The sequence below is a fragment of the Giraffa tippelskirchi genome, chromosome 7 (assembly GCF_054371585.1).
Source record: "Giraffa tippelskirchi isolate mGirTip1 chromosome 7, T2T-mGirTip1v1.2.pri, whole genome shotgun sequence".
NCBI lineage: Eukaryota > Metazoa > Chordata > Mammalia > Artiodactyla > Giraffidae > Giraffa > Giraffa tippelskirchi.
The window spans coordinates 7,093,010-7,113,305 of record NC_137281.1 but is presented as its reverse complement, the minus strand read 5'-3'; the positions used below and the strand labels follow the sequence as shown (position 1 = coordinate 7,113,305).

General features: G+C 59.2%; 2 protein-coding genes across 11 annotated transcripts; one reads left to right on the top strand and one right to left on the bottom strand.

Annotated features, from left to right (window-relative positions):
• Positions 1-269: 269 nt before the first annotated feature.
• On the bottom strand, positions 270-4,007 carry RRAS (RAS related). 7 transcript variants are annotated; one of them, XR_014060781.1, is made up of 7 exons: positions 3,837-4,007; positions 1,916-2,003; positions 1,703-1,805; positions 1,516-1,624; positions 887-1,096; positions 654-772; positions 270-560 (listed from the first exon to the last, which is right to left on the bottom strand). XR_014060781.1 is itself a non-coding variant. In XM_081515075.1 (6 exons), the coding sequence occupies exons 1-6, from the start codon at positions 3,987-3,989 to the stop codon at positions 476-478; spliced, it is 678 nt and encodes a 225-aa protein (XP_081371201.1). In that variant the 5' UTR covers positions 3,990-4,007; the 3' UTR covers positions 270-475. The 7 variants fall into 7 exon arrangements, 3 of the variants coding, with proteins under 3 accessions (XP_081371201.1, XP_081371202.1, XP_081371200.1); XR_014060782.1 differs by having other exon boundaries at positions 887-1,078; XR_014060779.1 differs by lacking the exon at positions 3,837-4,007 and having other exon boundaries at positions 1,916-2,536.
• Positions 4,008-5,620: 1,613 nt separating this feature from the next.
• SCAF1 (SR-related CTD associated factor 1) lies at positions 5,621-19,362 on the top strand. 4 transcript variants are annotated; one of them, XM_081515043.1, is made up of 11 exons: positions 5,621-5,936; positions 8,604-8,717; positions 8,963-9,020; positions 9,711-9,805; positions 10,115-10,215; positions 10,298-10,410; positions 13,350-16,145; positions 16,756-16,838; positions 17,047-17,265; positions 18,552-18,680; positions 18,938-19,362. In XM_081515043.1, exons 2-11 carry the CDS (start codon positions 8,610-8,612, stop codon positions 19,127-19,129), a joined length of 3,894 nt encoding a protein of 1,297 aa, XP_081371169.1. In that variant the 5' UTR covers positions 5,621-5,936; positions 8,604-8,609; the 3' UTR covers positions 19,130-19,362. The 4 variants fall into 4 exon arrangements, with proteins under 4 accessions (XP_081371169.1, XP_081371168.1, XP_081371165.1 ...); XM_081515042.1 differs by having other exon boundaries at positions 10,295-10,410; XM_081515039.1 differs by lacking the exon at positions 5,621-5,936 and adding an exon at positions 8,107-8,201.
• The last annotated feature ends 934 nt before the right edge of the window (positions 19,363-20,296 follow it).

Sequence of the window (20,296 nt, the reverse complement as noted above, 5' to 3'; positions counted from 1 at the left end):
CATACTCCCTGCCTTGGAAGGCAAAGTATTAACCACTAGACTGCCAGGAAAGTATCCCCTCAAACATTAATCCTCATCCCAACAAAATGCCCACTGAGACAGAAAAGGGTGGAATCTGTTACGAGAGGAAATGGGGGTCAGACGGCCGCTCAGCTTGTCCCTCCCCTGAGCAAAGGGTCTTAGATCCGAAGGTTTTCGGTGGAGCTAGGCTTTAGCGAGTGTGCACAGGCCTTGAGTTCACCCGGTCCCTTTTATAAAACAACACCTTCTTGGCAGTGACGTTTATTTTCTCTGGGGAGGGGAGTTATATACAGCAGTGGCCCGGGTGCCCGGGAGCCCTCACCCTGGGGCTTGGGTGGGGGAAGGCACAGGGTGGTGGCGGCCCCCCGGGGGGAGGCCAGGAGTCGCGGGTGGGGGTGTAGTGTGTCCTGGGAGACCCAGATGGGGAAGGGTGCTCGGCGAGGGCAGCTGGCCCCTACAGGAGGACACAGGGGCAGCTTCCGGCCTTCTTCCTGGGGGCACTGGGCGGGGAGGGCGGGAGCTCTTGTTCCTGGTACTTCCTGTGGGAAGAGACGGGTGAGTTTGGGTGGAGTGGGGGGGTGGTGGGGGTGGGTACAGGACGCGGAGCATCACGGGAAGGGGGCTCAGCTCACCGGACAGCCCGCACCAGCTGCTCGAAGGCCTCATCCACGTTGAGGCGCAGTTTGGCGGAAGCTTCGAAGTAGGCCACATGGTGGGAAGCACTGAAGGTGGAGGCTTCAGATCGGGGGACCTGGGGGGCAGAGTGGGATACGGAGGAGTCAGGTGCCTGCAGTCAAGGCTGGTCCCAGCCGGGGAGGGGGGCAGGCAGAAAGACACACCGTGTGGTCTAATTGGGGTAACGTACTGCGGAGGCTCAAGTGAAGAGGAAAAGGTCCGGGGTGATCACAACGGAGAAGCCCAAGGGGCTGGGTGCCATGTAAGTAGGGAGTCAGAGAAGGCGCCACAGACCTTCCTGAGTTGTCGGGCAGAGAAAAGTCAGGGTGTTCCCAGCAGAGACCCAAGCAAAGCTCCAAAGCCTTAATCGAAAAGATGAGTTCTGTGTGGAAATCACAGTCTGTGTGTATAGGGAAATGGTGTGAGAGGAGAGGAGGCAAAGAACAGGACTACAGGGGTGGGCATCAAGGGCCAGGTGGCCGAGCTGGGGTGTGAGCAGGGGAGTGGGAGGTTGACTGGAGGGGAGAAACAGAGGAGGCTGACGCCAGGCCCCAGGTGGGAACAAGAGGAGGGGACAGGACAGAACAACGCTGGGGCTGGTGGACCCTGGGGGAGGCACCCTTTTTCCCATTCAGCCCCCTCTCCTGAGAACTCCTGTGTGGGCAACGCTGGGGACTCAGAAGCTATGACTAGTGGGGTGCGTGACTGCAGACCGAGGGAGTCAGAGGAGGATGCTGACATAAGGAGCCTCAGGAGGTACACCAGAAGGAGCCTCCCAGACTGAGATGGGGTCGGGGTCGGGGATAGGGGGGGATCAACCTGGCGCTGTGTTTCCAGATCTGCCTTGTTGCCAACCAATACAATGGGGAAGTCGTCTCGGTCCTTGACTCGAAGGATCTGCGTGAAGAGCTTGCCCACCTCGTTGAAACTGCGGATGAAGCCAGAGTTCCAGCCAGCTGCTCTCTCCTCACGCCCCCTCCCGCCCGCCCGCCATCCCATCTCTCACCTCTGCCTGTCATTAATGGCAAACACCAGCAGGAAGCCGTGGCCCGCACGCATGTACTGTTCCCGCATGGCACCAAACTCCTCCTGGCCGGCGGTGTCCAGGACTGCAGAGAGAGGGGGAAGGGTCTCCAAGGGAACAGGGGTCCCGCCAGCCACCCCCACGAGCCCTCAGCCCTGCCACCCTTCCCCCCACCGTCGCCCCTGCCGCCCTCACTGTCTAGCCGGGCTGGCACGCCATCCACAGTGCAGATCTTCGTGTAGGAGTCTTCAATAGTGGGGTCGTAGTCAGATACGAAGTAGGACTGGTGGGATGGGGAGAGGACCTCATTAGTGCAGAGTCCCAGCAGAAGCCCCAGCGAAGTCCCAGCGATGAAGCCTGGCCTCTGAGCCCTGACTTTCTCGGCCTCCTTCCTTCTGGGTCTCTTCCCCTCCTTGAGTCTGTCTCCCTCTCTCTGGGTCTCTGTGCCTTCCCATTGCCTTCCCCAGGCTCTTCTCTCTGTCTCCTGGTCCTCTCTGTGTTTTTCTGGTATAAAGTGCATTCCTGGCATCATCATTACATCCTGGCTGTGTGGCACTGGACGAATCACTTCCCTTCTAAGTCAGTTCCCCTCTCTGAACCTCAGTTTTCTTATTTGGAAAATGAGGATAAAAATAGCTGTAGGCTTAATCCAGCGTCTGTGAGGTTCAGGGAAAACCCCTGTTCAGTATTTAACATATCACTTGGGCGTAGTAGGTGCTTGGTTATTGGGAGCTGTTGTTGTCCATAATATCTGCCTATCTAGCTCTCTCTTCTCCTCCTTTTTCTCTTCCCTCTCCCCCGTCTCCTCCTCCCTCTGCCCCTCCTCCTCCTCCTCGGGCAGTGTCTCCTCCCAAGGGAAGGTCCCAGTTCCAATCCAGCGCGGAGAAGCTGCCCCGCCCGCAGGCCGGCCCCTCCCTTCCTGCCCGGTCCCGCCCGCCTCCAGCCAGGCTTTGGGCCAGTTTTGGGTCTGCCCCTGGGTGCAAGGGGCCCAGGGCTGGGGCCATTCTCTACACAGACAGGGGCTCCCAGGCAGGTGCTGGCTGGGGTCTCTTGGTGGGAGAGCTCTGCGGTAGCATCTCAGTAGCAGACAGACACCTTTCTCGGGTTTCTCTGAGGTGGGAGGATTTCCCTTGGCAATGCAGTGGAAGTTTCCCACACAGAGGTGGGTTTTCAGGAGAAAAGTGATGACCTGGCAGCTGGGGGTCTGCAGGCTGCATTCTGCCTGTTAGAGGGGTGTTTGGTGAGGGAGGGATCTAGCCCTAGGGGGCTGAGGGGTGTGTCTGCAAAGGGGAAGCTCAGTGGTGAGAACTGGGGGCTGGGCTCAGGATCATCTGGGAGATTTGTTCTAGAATATAGTCTAGAGAGTCTTAAAGACCCTGGAGACGCATTTAAGATATCAGAGACAATCTCAAGGGGCAGGTCTCTCTGGAGGTGTCAAGAATCTGGGGGCTTCCTCCATGGAGATGATTTGAGGACAAGCCAGATTTTCGGAGAGGGACTCGGGGAATCGTAGTGGAGGACGACTCAAGATGGAGGAGTGGTTGGTTTTCCTTGGGGAAGGCTGGCAGGAGGAGGGTCTCGGTCTGGGGGGATGGGGGATTCCCAGAACTTGGGATCTTGGAGTTCTCTGGAATGGCCAGAGGGCAGAATCTGACTGGGGGAATCTCAGGGGCGTTCTCCCAGTTAGGTTCTGGGTGGCTCAGAGGGGAAGCTGGGATCTAGGATTTGGGGGAGATAGGGCTCAGGGTGGGGGGAGGTGGCATCTAGGGGGTGAGGGCCCATGAGAGTGCTTAGGGTCTGGATGGGGTGACTTCTGGATTTAGGGTGCTCCCAGGAGGCACTCAAGGTCAGGTCAGCAGGGAAGCGGGGTTCTGAGTACTAGGGATAAGGGTGGTGGGTCTCAGGACACAAGTACAGGAGGAACGTCCCTCGTGTGTGTGTGGGGGGGTGGAGGCCCCGAGGGGCTCGGAGTCACATCTGAGGGGATTTCTTTTAAGATTAGAGGGCCTCATAGTAGGGGCTGAGTGATGGATCGAGGGGAAACGGGAGCTCTGGGATCCCGCAAAGGGTTCAGTTCTAGGTCCCGGGGGCACCCCCCCGGGTGAGGGCCCTCTACCTGGATGAACTGGATGGTCAGCGCGCTCTTGCCCACGCCGCCGCCGCCCACGACCACCAGCTTGTGTGTCTCGCTGGGTGGGGGGTCCCCGGGTCCCGGCACCCCGCCCCGGGGCCGCCCCCGCCCTGTCCCGGACGCCGCCCCGCTGCTCATGTCGCCACCGCTGCCTCTGCCGCCGCTACCGCCTGGGGGGGAACCGGGCGGGGCGTAGGGGCGGGCCACGCTAATAAGGCTACTGCATAATCATGAGCTCCAGCGAAAAGGGCTTGTGTCTCCGGACACTTAAGGAGGAGGCAAGGCTTGGGAAAAGGAGGAGCTATGCTAATTAGGGTAGGCGACCGGCGTTCGCCAAGAAGGGGAATTCCAAGTGGAGCGGGAGACTGCTAATAGAGAGCTGTGCTCACTGGGAGCGGCGCCACGCGCTCTCGGCAGGCGGGCCGCCTGGGGGCGGAGCTATGCTAATAAAGGCCTCATTCTCTCGGCGGACGGGTTGAGAAGATCGTTCGGGGTGGGGCTATGCAAATGAAAACCCAGGGATGCAGTTTCTTAGGACACCATCCCGGAGGCCTTGTTCTAGTAGGCGGAGCTCAAGGACTCGCGCGCGGCCGTATATAGGCTCTCTCCGAGAAAGGAGCAAGTCTTGAGGGGAAGTTCAGCCTCCGACCCGTGATCCTAGCCAAGCTCCCGACCCGGATGTCTGGGCTGGATGCTGGAGAGGCTCCGCCCGCTAAGGGACCCAGGCTTCCGGTCCCTGCTGTCCCAGCCAAGCGGAAGACAGACTGGGAGGGAAGATGGGGCCCTGGAGGGGGACAGCGGCTAGCTGGGCAGGGAGGGGCCGTGAGATCACTGCATTCCTAATTCATGAGCCAGCTCGCTCAAGCCAGGATCCCTGGGTTATGAACGGTCTAGGGTCAAGATTTCTGGGTCTTGAGAGAGGAGAAAGCTGAGACCCCAGGGTCTCGAGGAGGGAACCCCAGACCCCTGAGTCCCTAGGAGAGAATAGGGCTGAAGGTTTGAACTCCTGGATCCTTGGAAGGAGGGAGGGGGCCAGGGGGTCCTTACTACTAGGTTCGGTAAAGGAGAGAACTGACAACCCAGACTCTTGGATCCAGTGGTTGCAGGGGCTAGGGACTGAAAGTTCTGGACCTGAGGAAGTTAGTGAACCCGAACACCCGTGTTAGTGTAAGGCATTTGCTTGAGACCAGGAAATGTCTGTGGAAGACCAGAGGGCCTGACTCTTGGATCTAAAAGGAAGAAGGGCTCAGACTTCTGAATCCCATGTGTGCTTAGTCGCTCGGTCGTGTCCGACTCGTTGCGACCCCATGGACTGTAGCCCGCCAGGCTCCTCTGTCCATGGGGATTCTCCAGGCAAGAATACTGGAGGGGGTTGCCATGCCCTCCTCCAGGGAATCTTCCCAACCCAGGGATCGAACACAGGTCTCCCGCATTGCGGGCGGATTCTTTACCGGCTACAGTCGGTACCACAGTCCCATGGAGGAGGGAAATATGAGTTCGGATACTCTGCTCTGAGTGAGAGGAGTTTGGGCTTTTCTGTCCTAAATGAGGATGCTGTAGGGTCGGGCTCCTAGGTTCTAAATTTAGCGAGGACTTGGTATCGGGATTCGGGGATCCCTAGAATGTAGGCGGGGCAGCTCCCAACCAGTCCTGCATTTTTTCTCTACGGCACACTCCGCGGAACTACAACTCCCTTGCATCTGTCAGGTTGACCGCCTCCTTCCGTCACTTCCTTTTCCGCCGCTCTTTCCGCGCGCGTGCAGGGCACTATGGGGCCTAATCGCGGGTTACCGCAACCCCGCCCACTTCACCCCTCATCCCCTTGCTGTCCCCGCGCGGCAAAGGCGACGAGCGGACTACGCCTCCCGGCGTGCATCGCGCGCACCCTGCCCATGTGTCCCGTTGGCTGCTGGGAAACTGAGTCCGGAGGCTTCGCACCACCCTTCACCGCACCGTACTCGGTACTTGAAGTCCCGGCAAGCTCGGCGGCATTTTAGCTCCACCCCTCTCCTCCCTCTGCTCGCGAGCCCCGCCCCAGCCCGCCCCGCCCCGCGCCGGGGCCGGAGCCGCAGCCCGAGCGGCGGGGTAAGATGGCGGCGGAGGTCCGGGCAGTGGGGCTCGGGCCTATTGGGGTGGGCGGGGCGGAGTCGGGTCGCTAGTTGTCCAAGGGTCCTCCTGGCACGCCGCAGGGCCTGGAGGGCTTGGCTGGGTGGCCTCGGGCCCGGTAGCGGCGGCAGAAGCTGGCGCCCAGAGAGGGGCCTTCTAAAGGCCCCGGGACGCGTCTGTGGTGCCGGGGGGCATCTACGGGGCGTCCCCGAGAGGACTAGAGGCGTCCACAGGGCCTGGACTGAGACTGAAGCCTGCCTTCCATCATATAGCTGCCTTGGGTCATTTCTGTGGGCACTGTTGAGCGTATTTATGAGCTGACCGGAGGCTAGGGTCTGTTTAGAGGGTTCTGGGGCCATCTTGAGATCTTGAGATATGTCCCAGGGGTTAAAGAGATTTGCAAGAGCTGGGGAGTATCTGCAGAACCAACTATAGCGCCTGGGCTATGTCTGTTAGCGCTGGGAAGTGTGTGCATGGGCTGACCTGAGGAGGCGGCTCACCTACATGGTAGGGGCCATTTAGGTGGGTCTGGAAGAACTGTTTCAGGACTGGGAAGTCTTTTATAGTCACCCAGAGGAGCAGGATGTACCCACTAAGGGAAGGAGACAAATACTGAGATGTGCTGAGAGAGACGTGGATGGGTCTCCAGCTGTCTGAGGAGTGTCTAGTCTGGGTGACAGAAGGCTTGGAGCAGTTAGAAAGACCTGGAACCATCTAGGTGGCTTTGAGTGTGACTGCAGGAGTGCAGTCTCTATGCCTGGAGCAAATTTGAATGCCTTTGGGGACCCAATAATTGCGTGGAAAATAAGACAATGAAGAGATTTGGAAAATTTGCTGGGCTGTATTGTGCTTGCCCTTTCGAAAGTAATTGAAATGGAAAATGTTGAAAAATTCTGCATGGTCCTGGGGCTACAGAGAGTTAAAATTAGTCCACATTGGTCTGGGAAAGTCCATAGGATCATCTAGACTCATCTATTGCAGTGCTTCTCAAACTCTTTTGACCTTGATCTACAGTGAGAAATACATTTTTCATTGAGACCCAGGGTACACCATCATTTGAATTTAGTACTCAAGTCCCATTAATAATATTTCCATTTACTTGTGCTGTATGGTGAAGAACCTTGTGTGTTCGATTTGCTTTGATGACAAGCTATTTGTGAAGCACTCAATTGCTACCGAGTTTGGGAAACTGATCTAGAGTGACCAAGCAGTGTCTGCAGAGGCTTCCCGGCCTTAAAAGATGTAAGGAGCCCAGGGTGTGTCTGCAAAGCCTGAGGCATATCTAAATACACAAGGGAGGATCTTTATACCACAGAGGGTTTGAGGCTATGTAGGTCTGTAGTCAACACGTCTTGATTAAGCATCTCTTAACCTCTTACAACACTGCCCTACCGTACATAGTGTGTGCTTCCTCCCAGAGGTGTCGGAGAGTAGCTCCAGGGCTGGGAACTGTCCAGGGGAGCTGAACAGATGAGAGGTGTCTATGGGAGTTAGGGAAGGAGGTGCAAGCTCTTAGAGAGCTGGGAGGCAGCACAGGAGCTTTTTGAAAATCTGGTATGAGGGCAACCGGGACCGAGATTTCTTTGTTTTGCAGGTATGCATCCAACTGTGTCGGATAGACCACAGTAAGGGAAACCTGGGCATTAAAGGCTAATGATAATTATTGTTACTCTGTATAGAGGGCTTGAGCTGTTAACTCTGTGTCAGGAGGCAGTCTCCTTTCTCTGAGTTAGAGTTTCGTATTGGACCCACTTGGAGTTAAGTGGATGGAGTTGGGGGTTAGGGGTTTTGAAGCTTTCTAGGAACTGTGGGACTGGATGCTGTTTTCAGAGTAGGAGATTTGACGGTTGCAGGGAAACTTACAGTGAAATAGTCATGTTTTCTGAAGCCCTACTCAAGCCCCTGCTCCCCCCAATCAGCCTGTAGAGTGATGTTTCAACCTCTGCGTGTTAGCTAAGAATTTCTGTGACGACACAAAGGCTTTAGCCATGCTTCCATACAAGGGGCAGATAGGTGATTGGAGGTTGCTTCCTGTGGTGTCTGATGGACAGCATTCCTGAAATGCGTGTTTTCATTTTCAAGATGGCATACTGGTTTTGTAGATCATTCTATCCTAGTTCCATCTTCTGTGTATAAATACATTCCGTTGGGTCCCTCACCATCGAGGAAAATAGATGCTTGAGGAAGTGGCGTGGGGTTTGAGGCACAGGCGAGCACACTGGCATGTATCTCAGTTTGGGAAAGGTGGGTTTCCGAGACTTCCAGACACAGAATTTGACATCACAACTCAACAGAAAAGAGCCTCAGCTCCTGTGGGGTCTTAAACTTTGGTTGTGGGGGAAGCTGTGGGAACTAGGGGGTGGGATGTGGAAACAGACTGGGAAGGCCCCCCTGTGACAGAGGAGGCAAGCAAAACTCAGACAAACGAAGAGAGTTGCCCGAGCCCCTCCAGGGTCTGCACTGGGCCTGGGGCTTACTTGCGCCGGCCGGGGATGAGGTGGGGGTAGGGGGAGGAGGGATGCTGAAGGAGTTGCAGTGTTGGAGGCCCCTGAGGCCTTCACGTCCCTCGTCTCCTTCCACCACCTGACACCACTGTGTGCTGCCCACGGGCCTCTACTCCAGACTCTGCCCCCCTTCCACCACCAGGTGACCATGGAGGAAGAAGATGAGTCTCGAGGGAAGACGGAAGAGTCAGGCGAGGATCGGGGTGACAGTCCGCCAGACAGAGACCCTACGCTTTCTCCTCCTGCTTTTATCCTGGTGAGGCTGTCAGATGCCTGAGGCCGAGGGAGGGAAGGGCGGGGAGCCCAGATTCCGGGGCCCTGACTCCTGGACCCCCAGGGGAGGAGGGTTGGGGGCCAGGACTCTTGGCCTGTCTGTAGGGTTTGAGTCTGGTTGTAGAGGTGTCTGGAATGGCTGTCTCCCAGCAGCAGAGCTTGTGACCTTTGGCATGCATCTCTGACTGCTCTTTCTTTCCACCCTCTTCCCCTTCGCCTTTCCTTCAGCGAGCCATTCAGCAGGCTGTGGGGAGTTCCCTGCAGGGGGATCTGCCAAATGATAAAGGTATGACGGTGTCTGGTTCTTCCCAGCCCCCTGCCCCATCTCTCCCTTCTTCCTCCTGCTCTCATTTCTACACGATTTCCCGAGGTCTCCTGGGTGCCCCCACTGGTGCTGGCACAGGGAACCCCAGATGAGTTGGACTCCGTGGCTGCCTTGGAGGGGCTCACAGTCTGGTGGAGGGGAGACACAGTCCCTGCACAGAGGTAGCCCGAGGCAGCCCAGCTAGGCTAGTGTGGGGAGAGATGGAGTCTAGGAAGGCTTCAGCGAGGAAGTGACAGGGGACCTTGGCCTCTAAGGCCGTAGGAGCATTGTCTGGTGAAGAGGAAATCCTGAGAGGCAGCAGGCACGCAACCCAGAGGCCGCTGGACTGAGTTATGGGTCTTCAGGGCTGGCGGGCAGAGGGAGTTGGCAGGAGCACCCGGTGAAGACTGGGTCACAGCAAAGCTCAGAGGCCAGGCTGACCTGTCTGGACTTTATCCCGAGGATAGCTGGGGGACAAAACGGATGAGAGAGTTGGGGCCTCCGAAGAGTGTTGGTGGGACCAAGGTTGGGAGATGGCGGGATGGAGGCCAGGAGAGTAGGCATATGTTCTCGGTCCCCCTGTCAAGAGCCAGGCGGTCTCTTTCTTCTCTGCTCTGCAGGGTCTCTGCCTCTCGTCCCCTGTCTCCAGTCCCCCATTCACTCTCTCTCCAGATGGCTCCCGGTGTCATGGCCTTCGATGGAGGCGCTGCCGGAGCCCACGATCGGAGCCCCGTTCCCAGCAATCGGGGGGTACTGACACGGCTACTGTAAGTAAGAAGACGGGGCTAGGTACCTGGACTCCTGGGGCTGGGGCAGGAAGGTCACTGGGGCCTGAACCCCAGAGATAGGGCAGGGGAGCCAGTCTCCTGGATCTGGGGTGTTGATCAGGGGCAGTGTGGGAGTGTCTGAGGGCCTGGTCCCTTAGGTCCTAGAGGCAGTCAGGTTGAGGGAGTTGGTTGGATCCTTGTGTTTTCTTAGTGTCTCAGATGTCTGGGTTACTGAGAGGTTGGGGCCTGGGGAGATGGGGTGTGTGCTCCTCGCATGAGCAGGGTGGAGCGCCTCCTGGCCTATTCCAGGTGTTGGACGTGGCTGCCGATGGCCTCCTTGCGGGGCTGGTGAGCATCCTGGATCCCCCAGACACTTGGGTTCCTAGCCACATGGACCTGCGGCCTGGCGAGTGAGTATCTGGGCAGCTGGACTGGGAGAGGCCCCTGGCGTGGGCATCGAATGCACCTCTGAGGCTCCCCGTCTTGCAGAAGCGAGGACATGCTGGAGCTGGTGGCCGAGGTCCGAATTGGGGACAGGGATCCAGTCCCTCTGCCAGTACCCAGCCTGCTGCCCCGTCTCAGGGCCTGGAGGACAGGCAAAACGGGTATGTGGGGCCAGGGCCGCCCTGGCAGGGGGTCAGCCGAGGCATTGAGGGAGGCTTAGCTGTTATTGGTAGCAATGGTAGTGCTGTTTGTGTCGTTTAGACAAAACCTGTACCTTAACGTCTTTTTCCTGCCAGACTTCAGGAAAGGCTGTAAGCATGCACGTGTTGATGTAAATAAAGCTGAAACTGACATGAGAGCTACTGCCTGGGAGCAGTGAGCGCATGTCCAGGGCTCTGCATATCAGTGTAGCTGTGTTAGGAATTCGGCTCTCTGGGATGGGGGCTTCTCAGGAACGCCGACTCCAGAAGGGGAAAAGTCTGAAAGAGGGAAGGTTCTTCCTCGAGGTGGCACAGGCAGTTGCTTCGGCGTGGTCCTGGGCCCCGGGGCCTTCTCTGTGTAAAGCTGGAGTTTTTGTCTTTCGAGATGGGCACCTGTCTGAGGGAGTGTCTGCTCCCAGCCCCACACACAGTGCGGGCTGAACCCCTGAGCACTGTAGAGCAGAGGGTCTCCCAACTCTAGGCATCTGAATCACCACGGATTTGTTAATCCACGGGTGGCCTGGCCCAGGGGTGTGTGTGCGTGCGCTCAGTTGCTTCAGTTGTGTCTGACTTTGCAACCCTATGGACTGTAGCCCTCCAGGCTCCTCTGTCCATGGAATTCTCCAGGCAAGAATCCTAGAATGGGTTGTCATGCCCTCTTCCAGGGGATCTTCCTGAGCCAGGGGTCAAACCCACATCTCCTGAGTCTCCTGCATTGCAGGTGGATTCTGTACCCACTGAGCCACCTGGGAATTCTTACTAATTCCCCGGTTTTGCTGCTGCAGGTCCCTGGGGCCCTGATGAGAGCCCTGGCTTCTGCGTGTACATACATATTGGGAGCAGTGGAGGCAGGGCAGTGGGTCAGCTGTGAGCAACTGTTCTGCCATAGGCTTGCACACCCTGTGAAGCAGGTCACGTTTTGTCTCTTTTTTTTTCCCTCACGTATGCAGGGTGACTTCTTTATCCACTAGACTCAGGGAACATGGTGCTCAGGGCCCATCACACTCTTAGGGGCCCTCAGGGGTCTTTTCATTTCCTTTATTATTTTTTAAAAACTTTATTCGTTTAGGCCGCACCACTCGGCTTGCAGGCTGTCAGTTCTCCAGCCAAGGGTTGAATCCCAGGCCTTGGCAGTGAAAGCCCAGAATCCTAAGGCCTGGGCCACCAGTGGCCACCCTCTTTGTTTAGAATCAGGAGCCACAGGGGATAAGTAAAGGAGTGGGCGGACACTGTTATCTTATTTACTTATTTACAGTCAGACCTTATTTACTAAAACAGATGGTGGGTGGGATTTGGCCCCTGGGCCTTAAGTGTTATCTATAGGTGTGTCTGTATCCATAGCTGTCTTCCCTGGACCCTGAGGTTATGATCTGTTGTCTGTTTTTAAGGTTTATTTATTTTTTGCTGCACTGGGTCTTCATTGCTGCGCTTTTCCTTAGTTGCTGTGAGCGGGGGCTACTCTCTAGTGGTGGTGCGTGGCCTTCTCATTGCACTGGCTTCTCTTGTGGAGCATGGGTTCAGTAGTTGTGGCAAGTGAGCTTAGTTGCCCCATGGCATGCCTCAAACCCCTGTCCCCTGCATTGGCACGTGGATTCTTATCCACTGGACCACCAGGGAAGCCCATGGGCTTGTTTGTCTTATCTCAGGTGTTTTTTGGTCTTTATTTGGAATATGTTAAGAATGCAAGAAAAAGAAAAGAAACTCACTTGTAGTCCTATTTTGCAAAAAAAAAAAACTGTAAAGAAGCAGATGTCTTGCATTTGCTTCAGTCTGCAGGCTTGGTTTTTGCCTCAGGTGGTTGTAATAACAGCTAGAGTAGTCAGAGCTCCTGGTCAGAGAGTCCCTGAAGGCAGAGATTTTATCTCTTGTTTGCTGTTTTACTCTCAGTACCCCAAACTGCTCCTAATTGGCGATCAGAAAAAAGTGCTGAATGAATGAGTAGACTCCCATTTCATAGATGAGGAAACTGAGGCAGACAGCGGTTGAGTTGCTTGCCTTTGAGCAGGTTGAGGTTGAGGGCTGGAGCCTGGGGTCCGGGTGGAAAGTGGCCTCTGGTGCTACCCTCTCAGCCCCGGGCCTCTTCAGCACTGTCCACATGACCCTCCCAAGGTCCCTGCTGGGGCAGGAACCTGGCTGTTGTGTGGGGTTGAGAGAGTGGCCTCTGAACTCTGATGTGTGTGTCTGAACCCTGGCCCCATCACCTGGCCTGGGGGGAGCCCTGGTCACTTGGCTCTACACGTGTGTGACTTGTGGTGTGGAGGCCATGAAGTGCTTCAAAAGCAAGGTCTCGGGAGGGCAGAGGAAATAAGGGAGGAAAGCCCACTGCCTGGGCGGGTCAGTGATGTCTTGAGTCCTGAGCAGATACTGCCCCGGGGGTGGGGCTCATCAGGCGGCCGGGGGCACTGCGAGGACTCAGCCTGTCGGGGCTCACCAGCTCTGCCACTTTGCAGCTTCTCATGCTCGTGGTAGGCCTTCTGTACAAAGGGATAGATTCCCACAAGAGGGGCTTGACCCTGCAGGTGGTGCTAGGTTGGAAGCCGGGCTCCAGTCCCAGCCCATGCCTCCTGTAGAATGTCATTGCTCTCATTGGTCAGGGCGGTCTTGGGTCGCCGGCCTCCTTACCTCTCAGGATATGAGAGGGCAGCTTCAGGGGTCACTGATGGAGCTTGCACTGTGCTGACTGCACCCTCAGGGCCTGCCACTCTGGGTCACAGTACCTACAGCGTGGAGCTGTTAGGGGCATCCTCTGTGTTGACTGCATGAAGCTCTGGGAGCACTGCCTGCTGGAGCAGCGAGGGCTGAGCGAGGGGGCCCAGCGGACAGGGTGCTGACGGCCTGCAGGCCCCTTGCCACACCGGGACAGGCCCCTGACCCCCACTGTCTCCGCTCTTCCTCTGCAGTTTCTCCGCAGTCTCACTCTTCTCGACCCACCTGTGCCCGCCACCTCCTCACCTTGGGCACCGGAGACGGGGGCCCTGCCCCTCCCCCTGCCCCCTCCTCGGCATCCTCCTCCCCCTCCCCTTCGCCCTCCTCATCCTCCCCTTCCCCGCCTCCCCCTCCACCACCCCCAGCCCCCCCAGCTCCTCCTGCACCTCGGTTCGATATCTACGACCCCTTCCACCCCACCGACGAGGCCTATTCCCCACCGCCTGCTCCGGAGCAGAAGTACGACCCCTTCGAGCCCACGGGCTCCAACCCCAGCTCATCGGCGGGGACCCCCTCACCCGAGGAGGAGGAAGAGGAGGAGGAGGAAGAGGAAGAAGAGGAGGAGGAGGGCCTGTCGCAGAGCATCAGCCGCATCTCCGAGACCCTGGCAGGCATCTACGACGACAACAGCCTGAGCCAGGACTTCCCAGGTGACGAGAGCCCAGGCCCTGATCCCCAGCCCTTGCAGCCGACTCCAGCCCCTGGCACACCGCCCCAGGCCGACTCCACCCGGGCCGACGGAGCCACCCGCCGGCGTGTCTTTGTAGTGGGGACGGAGGCGGAGACCTGTCGGGAAGGCAAGGTCTCCGTGGAGGTGGTGACGGCTGGCGGAGCTGCCCTCCCGCCCCCTCTGCTGCCACCGGGTGACTCGGAGATTGAGGAGGGCGAGATCGTCCAGCCAGAGGAGGAGCCCAGAATGGCGGTCTCCCTCTTCCGCGCCAGCGGCCGAGCGGCGCGCCCCCCACCGGCAGCCCCCGCTGCGGCCCAGCCCCCGCCCCCACCGCCCGCCCCCCGGGCCCCCGAGGGGGACGACTTCTTGTCTCTGCACGCGGAGTCCGATGGCGAGGGCGCCCTGCAGGTGGACCTGGGGGAGCCGGCCCCCGCGCCGCCCGCCGCCGACACGCGCTGGGGCGGCCTGGACCTGCGGCGCAAGATCCTGACCCAGCGGCGTGAGCGCTACCGGCAGCGATCGCCCTCGCCGGCCGCGGCCCCCGCTCCCGCCGCCCCCGCCGGCCCGCCCACCCGCAAGAAGTCAAGGCGGGAACGCAAGCGGAGCGGTGGCGAGGCCAAGGAGGCCGCCTCGTCCTCCTCCGGCGCGCAGCCCGCCCCGTCGGCCCCGGCCTCCCCCTGGGACTCCAAGAAGCACCGCTCGCGGGACCGCAAGCCGGGCTCCCATGCTTCATCATCCACCCGCCGCCGCTCGCGGTCGCGTTCTACCCGCCGCCGCTCGCGGAGCACCGACCGGCGCCGCGGGGGCAGCCGTAGGTCGCGGTCCCGGGAGAAAAGGCGGCGGCGGCGGCGCTCGAACTCACCGCCTCCGGCCACCTCATCTTCCTCGTCCTCCCGACGCGAGCGGCACCGTGGCAAGCACCGCGATGGCGGTGGCAGCAAGAAGAAGAAGAAGCGGTCGCGGTCACGGGGCGAGAAGCGTTCGGGGGACAGCGAGAAGGGCCCTGTCCCGGCCCAGCCGCCGTCTGGCTCCACCTCTCTGGGCAGTGACCGCGACAGCCGCCGGCGGGGGGCCGTTCCACCCTCCATCCAGGACCTCACGGACCACGACCTCTTTGCCATCAAGCGGACCATCACCGTGGGCCGGCCGGACAAGTCTGACCCCCGAGGCCCCTCACCGGCCCCGGCCTCGTCCCCCAAGCGGGAGGTCCTGTACGACTCCGAGGGGCTGAGCGCCGAGGAGCGGGGCGGCAAGAGCAGCGAGAAGGACCGGCGGCGCTCGGGGGCCGCCTCCTCCTCCTCCTCCTCCCGGGAGAAGGGATCGCGGCGGAAGGCGCTGGACGGGGGGGACCGGGACCGGGAGAGGGACAGAGACAGGGACAGGGACAGGTCGTCCAAGAAGGCCCGGCCCCCCAAGGAGTCGGCACCCTCCTCAGGGCCCCCGTCAAAGCCCCCAGTCAGCAGCGGCTCGGGCTCCTCTTCCTCCTCGTCCTCCTCTTCTTCCCGGAAGGTGAAGCTGCAGTCCAAGGTGGCGGTGCTGATCCGAGAGGGTGTCAGCAGCACCACGCCAGCCAAGGAGGCCTCATCTACCGGCCTGGGCTCCATCGGAGTCAAGTTCAGCCGAGATCGAGAGAGCCGCTCCCCCTTCCTCAAGCCAGATGAGCGGGCCCCTGCGGAGGTGGCCAAAGCAGCTCAGGGCAGCACCAAGCCCAAAAAGACCAAGGTCAAGGCCAAGGCTGGGGCCAAGAAAACCAAGGGGACCAAGGGAAAGACCAAGCCATCCAAGACGAGGAAAAAGATACGCAGCGGGGGCAGCAGCGGCCCGGTGACGCTCAAGAAGTCCAAGGCGGATAGCTGCAGCCAGGCAGCGGGAGCCAAGGGGGCTGAGGAGACCTCCTGGTCCGGGGAAGAGCGGGCAGCCAAGGCCCCCAGCACCCCGCCCCCCAAGGTGGCCCCTCCACCCCCCGCTCTGACACCCGACTCGCAGACTGTGGATAGCAGCTGCAAGACGCCCGAGGTCTCCTTCCTGCCAGAAGAGGCCGCTGAGGAGGCTGGGGTCCGAGGCGGGGCGGAGGAGGAGGAGGAGGAAGAAGAGGAGGAGGAGGAGGAAGAGGAGGAGGAGCAGCAGCCGGCCACCACCACGGCCACCAGCACGGCGGCCGCCGCGCCGAGCACTGCCCCGAGCGCAGGGTCCACAGCCGGTGACTCGGGGGCAGAGGATGGGCCTGCCCCCCGCGCCTCCCAGCTGCCCACCCTGCCCCCGCCTATGCCCTGGAATCTGCCCGCGGGCGTGGACTGCACTACCAGCGGTGTCCTAGCCTGTGAGTGTGCCCCGGGGGTCCGGGGCAGGCGGGGGCAGGACAGGAGGAGAAGGTCATATGGGGATGAGCTTGAAGGCAGTGGTGGAGACACCTCAGAAGGGCTGGGTGTGTAAAGACCAGGACCGAGAGGGTTTCAGGTGGGTGAGGGCCAGTCAGCATATGCCCGGAAGACTCTACAACGTCGGGGTGTGCTGGAAGAGAGCAGCAGGGTTGCAGGGTCAGCAGGCGGCTGGGCCGCTCCAGCACAGGCACACAGACGGGAGGGGTGGGCTGTGTCCTGATGCCTGTGTAGAGACAGCCTGGAGTAGGCTGGGTGGAGGAACTAGGAGGAATGGGGAGAGCAGGGTCCCTTAGGGGACGCCAGGAGTCTGGTAGACTGGGGAGCGGCCATGGGGGCTTGGAACCAACCCCATCTCCACACATCTCGAGTCCTGAGAACACACGGGTTGTGGGCGGGTTCTCTGAGTGTCTGAAGCCCCCTCCTCCTGTTTGGTCCTGAGCCTGAGACCTGTAAACTGTCCTGGGACCCAGGGTGGGAGCGAAGGGGCAGCAGTGGTTGGGGGAGGTTCACTCTCGCTTTGCATCAACTCCCGATCCCCACCTCCTGCAGTGACTGCACTTCTCTTCAAGATGGAAGAAGCCAATCTGGCGAGCCGAGCAAAGGCCCAGGAGCTGATCCAGGCCACCAACCAGGTGGGCTTCCCTGGGGAGGAGTCCCCACTGCCCCGTCCCCTGTCCCCTGCTTCGGGTTAGGAGAGAACTACAGCTCCCAGCAGGCTCTGGGGCAGGGCATCGGCCAGAAGAGGAGCCTGTTGTCTCTGGGGCTGTTGGGAAATCAGGGTGGGAACAGGGGTACCATTACATCTTCCCCTCCTGGTTATCCTCCAACCTTTCCCCACAGATCCTCAGCCACAGGAAGCCGCCCTCAAGTCTGGGGGTGACACCAGCTCCTGTGCCCACCTCCCTGGGTCTGCCCCCTGGCCCCTCCAGCTACCTGCTCCCTGGCAGCCTCCCCCTGGGAGGCTGTGGCTCTACCCCTCCCACCCCCACTGGGTTGGCTGCAGCGTCTGACAAGAGAGAGGGCAGCAGCAGCTCCGAGGGACGTGGGGACACAGACAAGGTGAACTGGGCTTGGGAGAGGTGGGTTGATGGTGACGGTTCTGCCGAGATCGCAGGCAGATACCGAGATGCAGGGGCCTGAGGAGAGGTGTGGACTGATGCTAGCAGATGAGGACTTAGATAAAGGGGAAGTCATTAAATTGTAAGCTAAACTTGTATTTGATTAGACGAGTGGATGGGAAAGCGGTGCTAGGCAGGTTTTTTAAGAATTTCATATAGAGAAGGGGTGGGAGTAGGGAGATAGATGGACAGGTATGAAGACACACTCATAATTATACATATACCCACTGCAGTCTGCTCCTTGGTTACTTGTCTCTCTGACCCCAGTCTTTTTTTGTGTAAGCGGGGCACGGGATGGTATACAAACAAAAAATCAAGCGTCTGTTGGTGGACGGAGGAAGGAAAAAAGGATACAGGGCAAGCGGGTTTTTTCTGCTGCTCGAGCTGGCTCCTCCTGGGCCTCAGGGCTTGCGTGCCTTTTTTTGGTCTGGACGCTGGTCACTATTGTCCTGTCACCAGATGATGGCACTGTTCACAGTTTCTGCAGCCCGCGTACAGTGCCAGAAGGCCGGCAGAACAAACCCTTGTGTTATAAGCCCCATATAAATGGAGATAGGTCACAGCTTTGTTGGACTCTTGTCTGTGGTCCATGCCATGGGCTGCAGGACAGGGACGGTATGGGCTCTGTGACGAGCAGCAGGTCCCTGTGCCGCCAGTGAGGCTGCCCTGTTTGTTCCCTGCCATCTGAGACGGAGGTGGGCCACAACCCCTTTCTCTTGTCCACATCTCTAGAATCCACTCCTATGGGGCTAGAGAGGCCTGAGGAGACTCCCTGCTGTGGCCATGGCTCTCCCAGCAGCTTGTCCAACAGTTGGCATTCTTGTCTCCGAGGAGATGTAGGCCCTGAACTGTGGGGTGTCCTGCCCTCCAGGGCCTCGGTTTTGCTGCCCCCATCTTCTCTCTGAGGCATCAGGGAGCAGCCACCTGGCTCAGGTCTGTCTCCCCAATAGACTAAAGGGCAGGGGACACGTGGATCCTGGTCAGGGATGCCTGGGCCAGCCCAGGGTCCAGCCTGGAGGAAATGCTGGTGACACTGAGAGGCCCAGGCCTGGCCTGGCGGCTGGGGTGACTACAGCAAGGGCAGACCCTCAGCAGGACTTCACCTCCAGGAGTAGCTGGATAGTCAGGAAGACTGAAACAGCAGGCCGGTGAGTGGAGGCAGGGGTTCTGCAGAAACTCACCTGGCCTTTGCTGTCCCTTCTTCCCGCCCTGTCACCACCCTCCCAGTATCTGAAGAAGCTGCACACACAGGAGCGGGCGGTGGAGGAGGTGAAGCTGGCCATCAAGCCGTATTATCAGAAGAAGGACATCACCAAGGAGGAGTACAAGGACATCCTGAGGAAGGCCGTCCACAAGGTGGGGCCCAGAGGAGACTGATGTGCGGGAGTGGGCAGTGGGGAGACGGAGTGGTGGACGTGATCGGACAGGCAGGCAGAGATAGGGAGACAGGGACGGTGGGTCAGTCTGGAAGGTGAGAAGGAAATGGGATTTCCTCCAGCCCACCCAGGCCTGTTCTGGTGGCATCAGGGGGGCAAGTTCAGATGCCCTGAACCTGGGGGCAGGCCTCCCGCCCTGGGGGCTGGTGGTGACTGCAGCTGTCCCTTGCCCCCCAGATCTGCCACAGCAAAAGTGGGGAGATCAACCCAGTGAAGGTGAGCAACCTGGTGCGCGCCTACGTCCAACGCTACCGCTACTTCCGCAAGCACGGCCGCAAGCCAGGGGACCCTCCGGGGCCTCCACGGCCGCCCAAGGAGCCAGGACCCCCTGACAAAGGCGGCCCGGGCCTGCCCCTGCCTCCTCTCTGAGATTCCTGGCCCTGCCCCTTTCTTCCTGCGCTGCCTCTCTGGAATTCTGGACGTATTTATGGCTCCGTCTCCCCGTGTCCCTCCTCCGTCAGTGGGATGATTGGGGGAGGGTTGCCGCGGGAGAGAGGAGAGCCCCCTGCCCCGCCCCACGCCCACCTCCCTCGCCTGAGCCTGTGCCCAAACCCTTTGTTCGTGCCCCTCCCTCAGTTTCATTAAAGATTTCATGAAATGTTCCCCCTGAGCCCCATGATTTTTAGCCTTTCTCAGAGTCCAATTTGGGCAAGTGTTGGGGAGGAGACTTGGCCCAAGTGAGAGGGTGGTTAGTGGGGAGGGTAGATGGTGTGACTTGGGGAAAGTGCAGCCGTCTCACTGGGCCTCTTTCTTTGTGTATAAAGCGGGTGCTGTGAGGATTAGGAAAGGCCCAAGGCTAGTGAAGCACTTAGAACCAGACCTGGTACCTCCCCAGCTGTTGCTCTTAACAGAGTGGTGGTGAGGGGAGAGTGGGGTCTCCACCCCACCTGATGACTGCCCAGCTCAGGGCACCTGGGTGCTATCTGTCTACCTTGGAACTGCCCCAGAAACCAGATCTGTGTCCTCCATTCAGTTGGATTCTTTCTCCCGCTTCCGAGGCTGGGGTGATCTAACGGACTCCCCCGAGATGGAGGGAGACTGAAGCAGAGCGCGGCAAGGGCCACAGTAAGTCAGGCCTCTGTCAGCCCCTGTTGTGTTTTTGGGGGTTTTTTGTAAGTAGAAGTAAATAGAATTGTGTCAGAGGGGTTAACAGGACCTTGGAAAGGTGTTTTTTTTTTTTTAACTTTATATTTTGTATTGGAGTATAGCCGATTAACAATGTTGTGAGTTTCAAGTGGGCAGCAGAGGGACTCAGCCATACATACACGTGTATCTGTTCTCCCCCATCCATCAGTCCCTATTACCCAGAACCAGGTGTGATGAGGCGAGGTGGGGGCATCCAGCCCGTGGGGGTGGGTCAGAACTTCTTTACAACTGGCCCTTGCAGGCCCACACAGAGGGGAGCCCAGGGCCCAGAAAGGGGAAAGGACTGGCCTGAGGTCACCCAGCAGGAGTTGAGAACGGTACCCGAGGCCCTTGCCCTTGATAGAGTCTCTGCTTCTGGACATTGGCTTGAACTGTTTATAGGCAAGATGG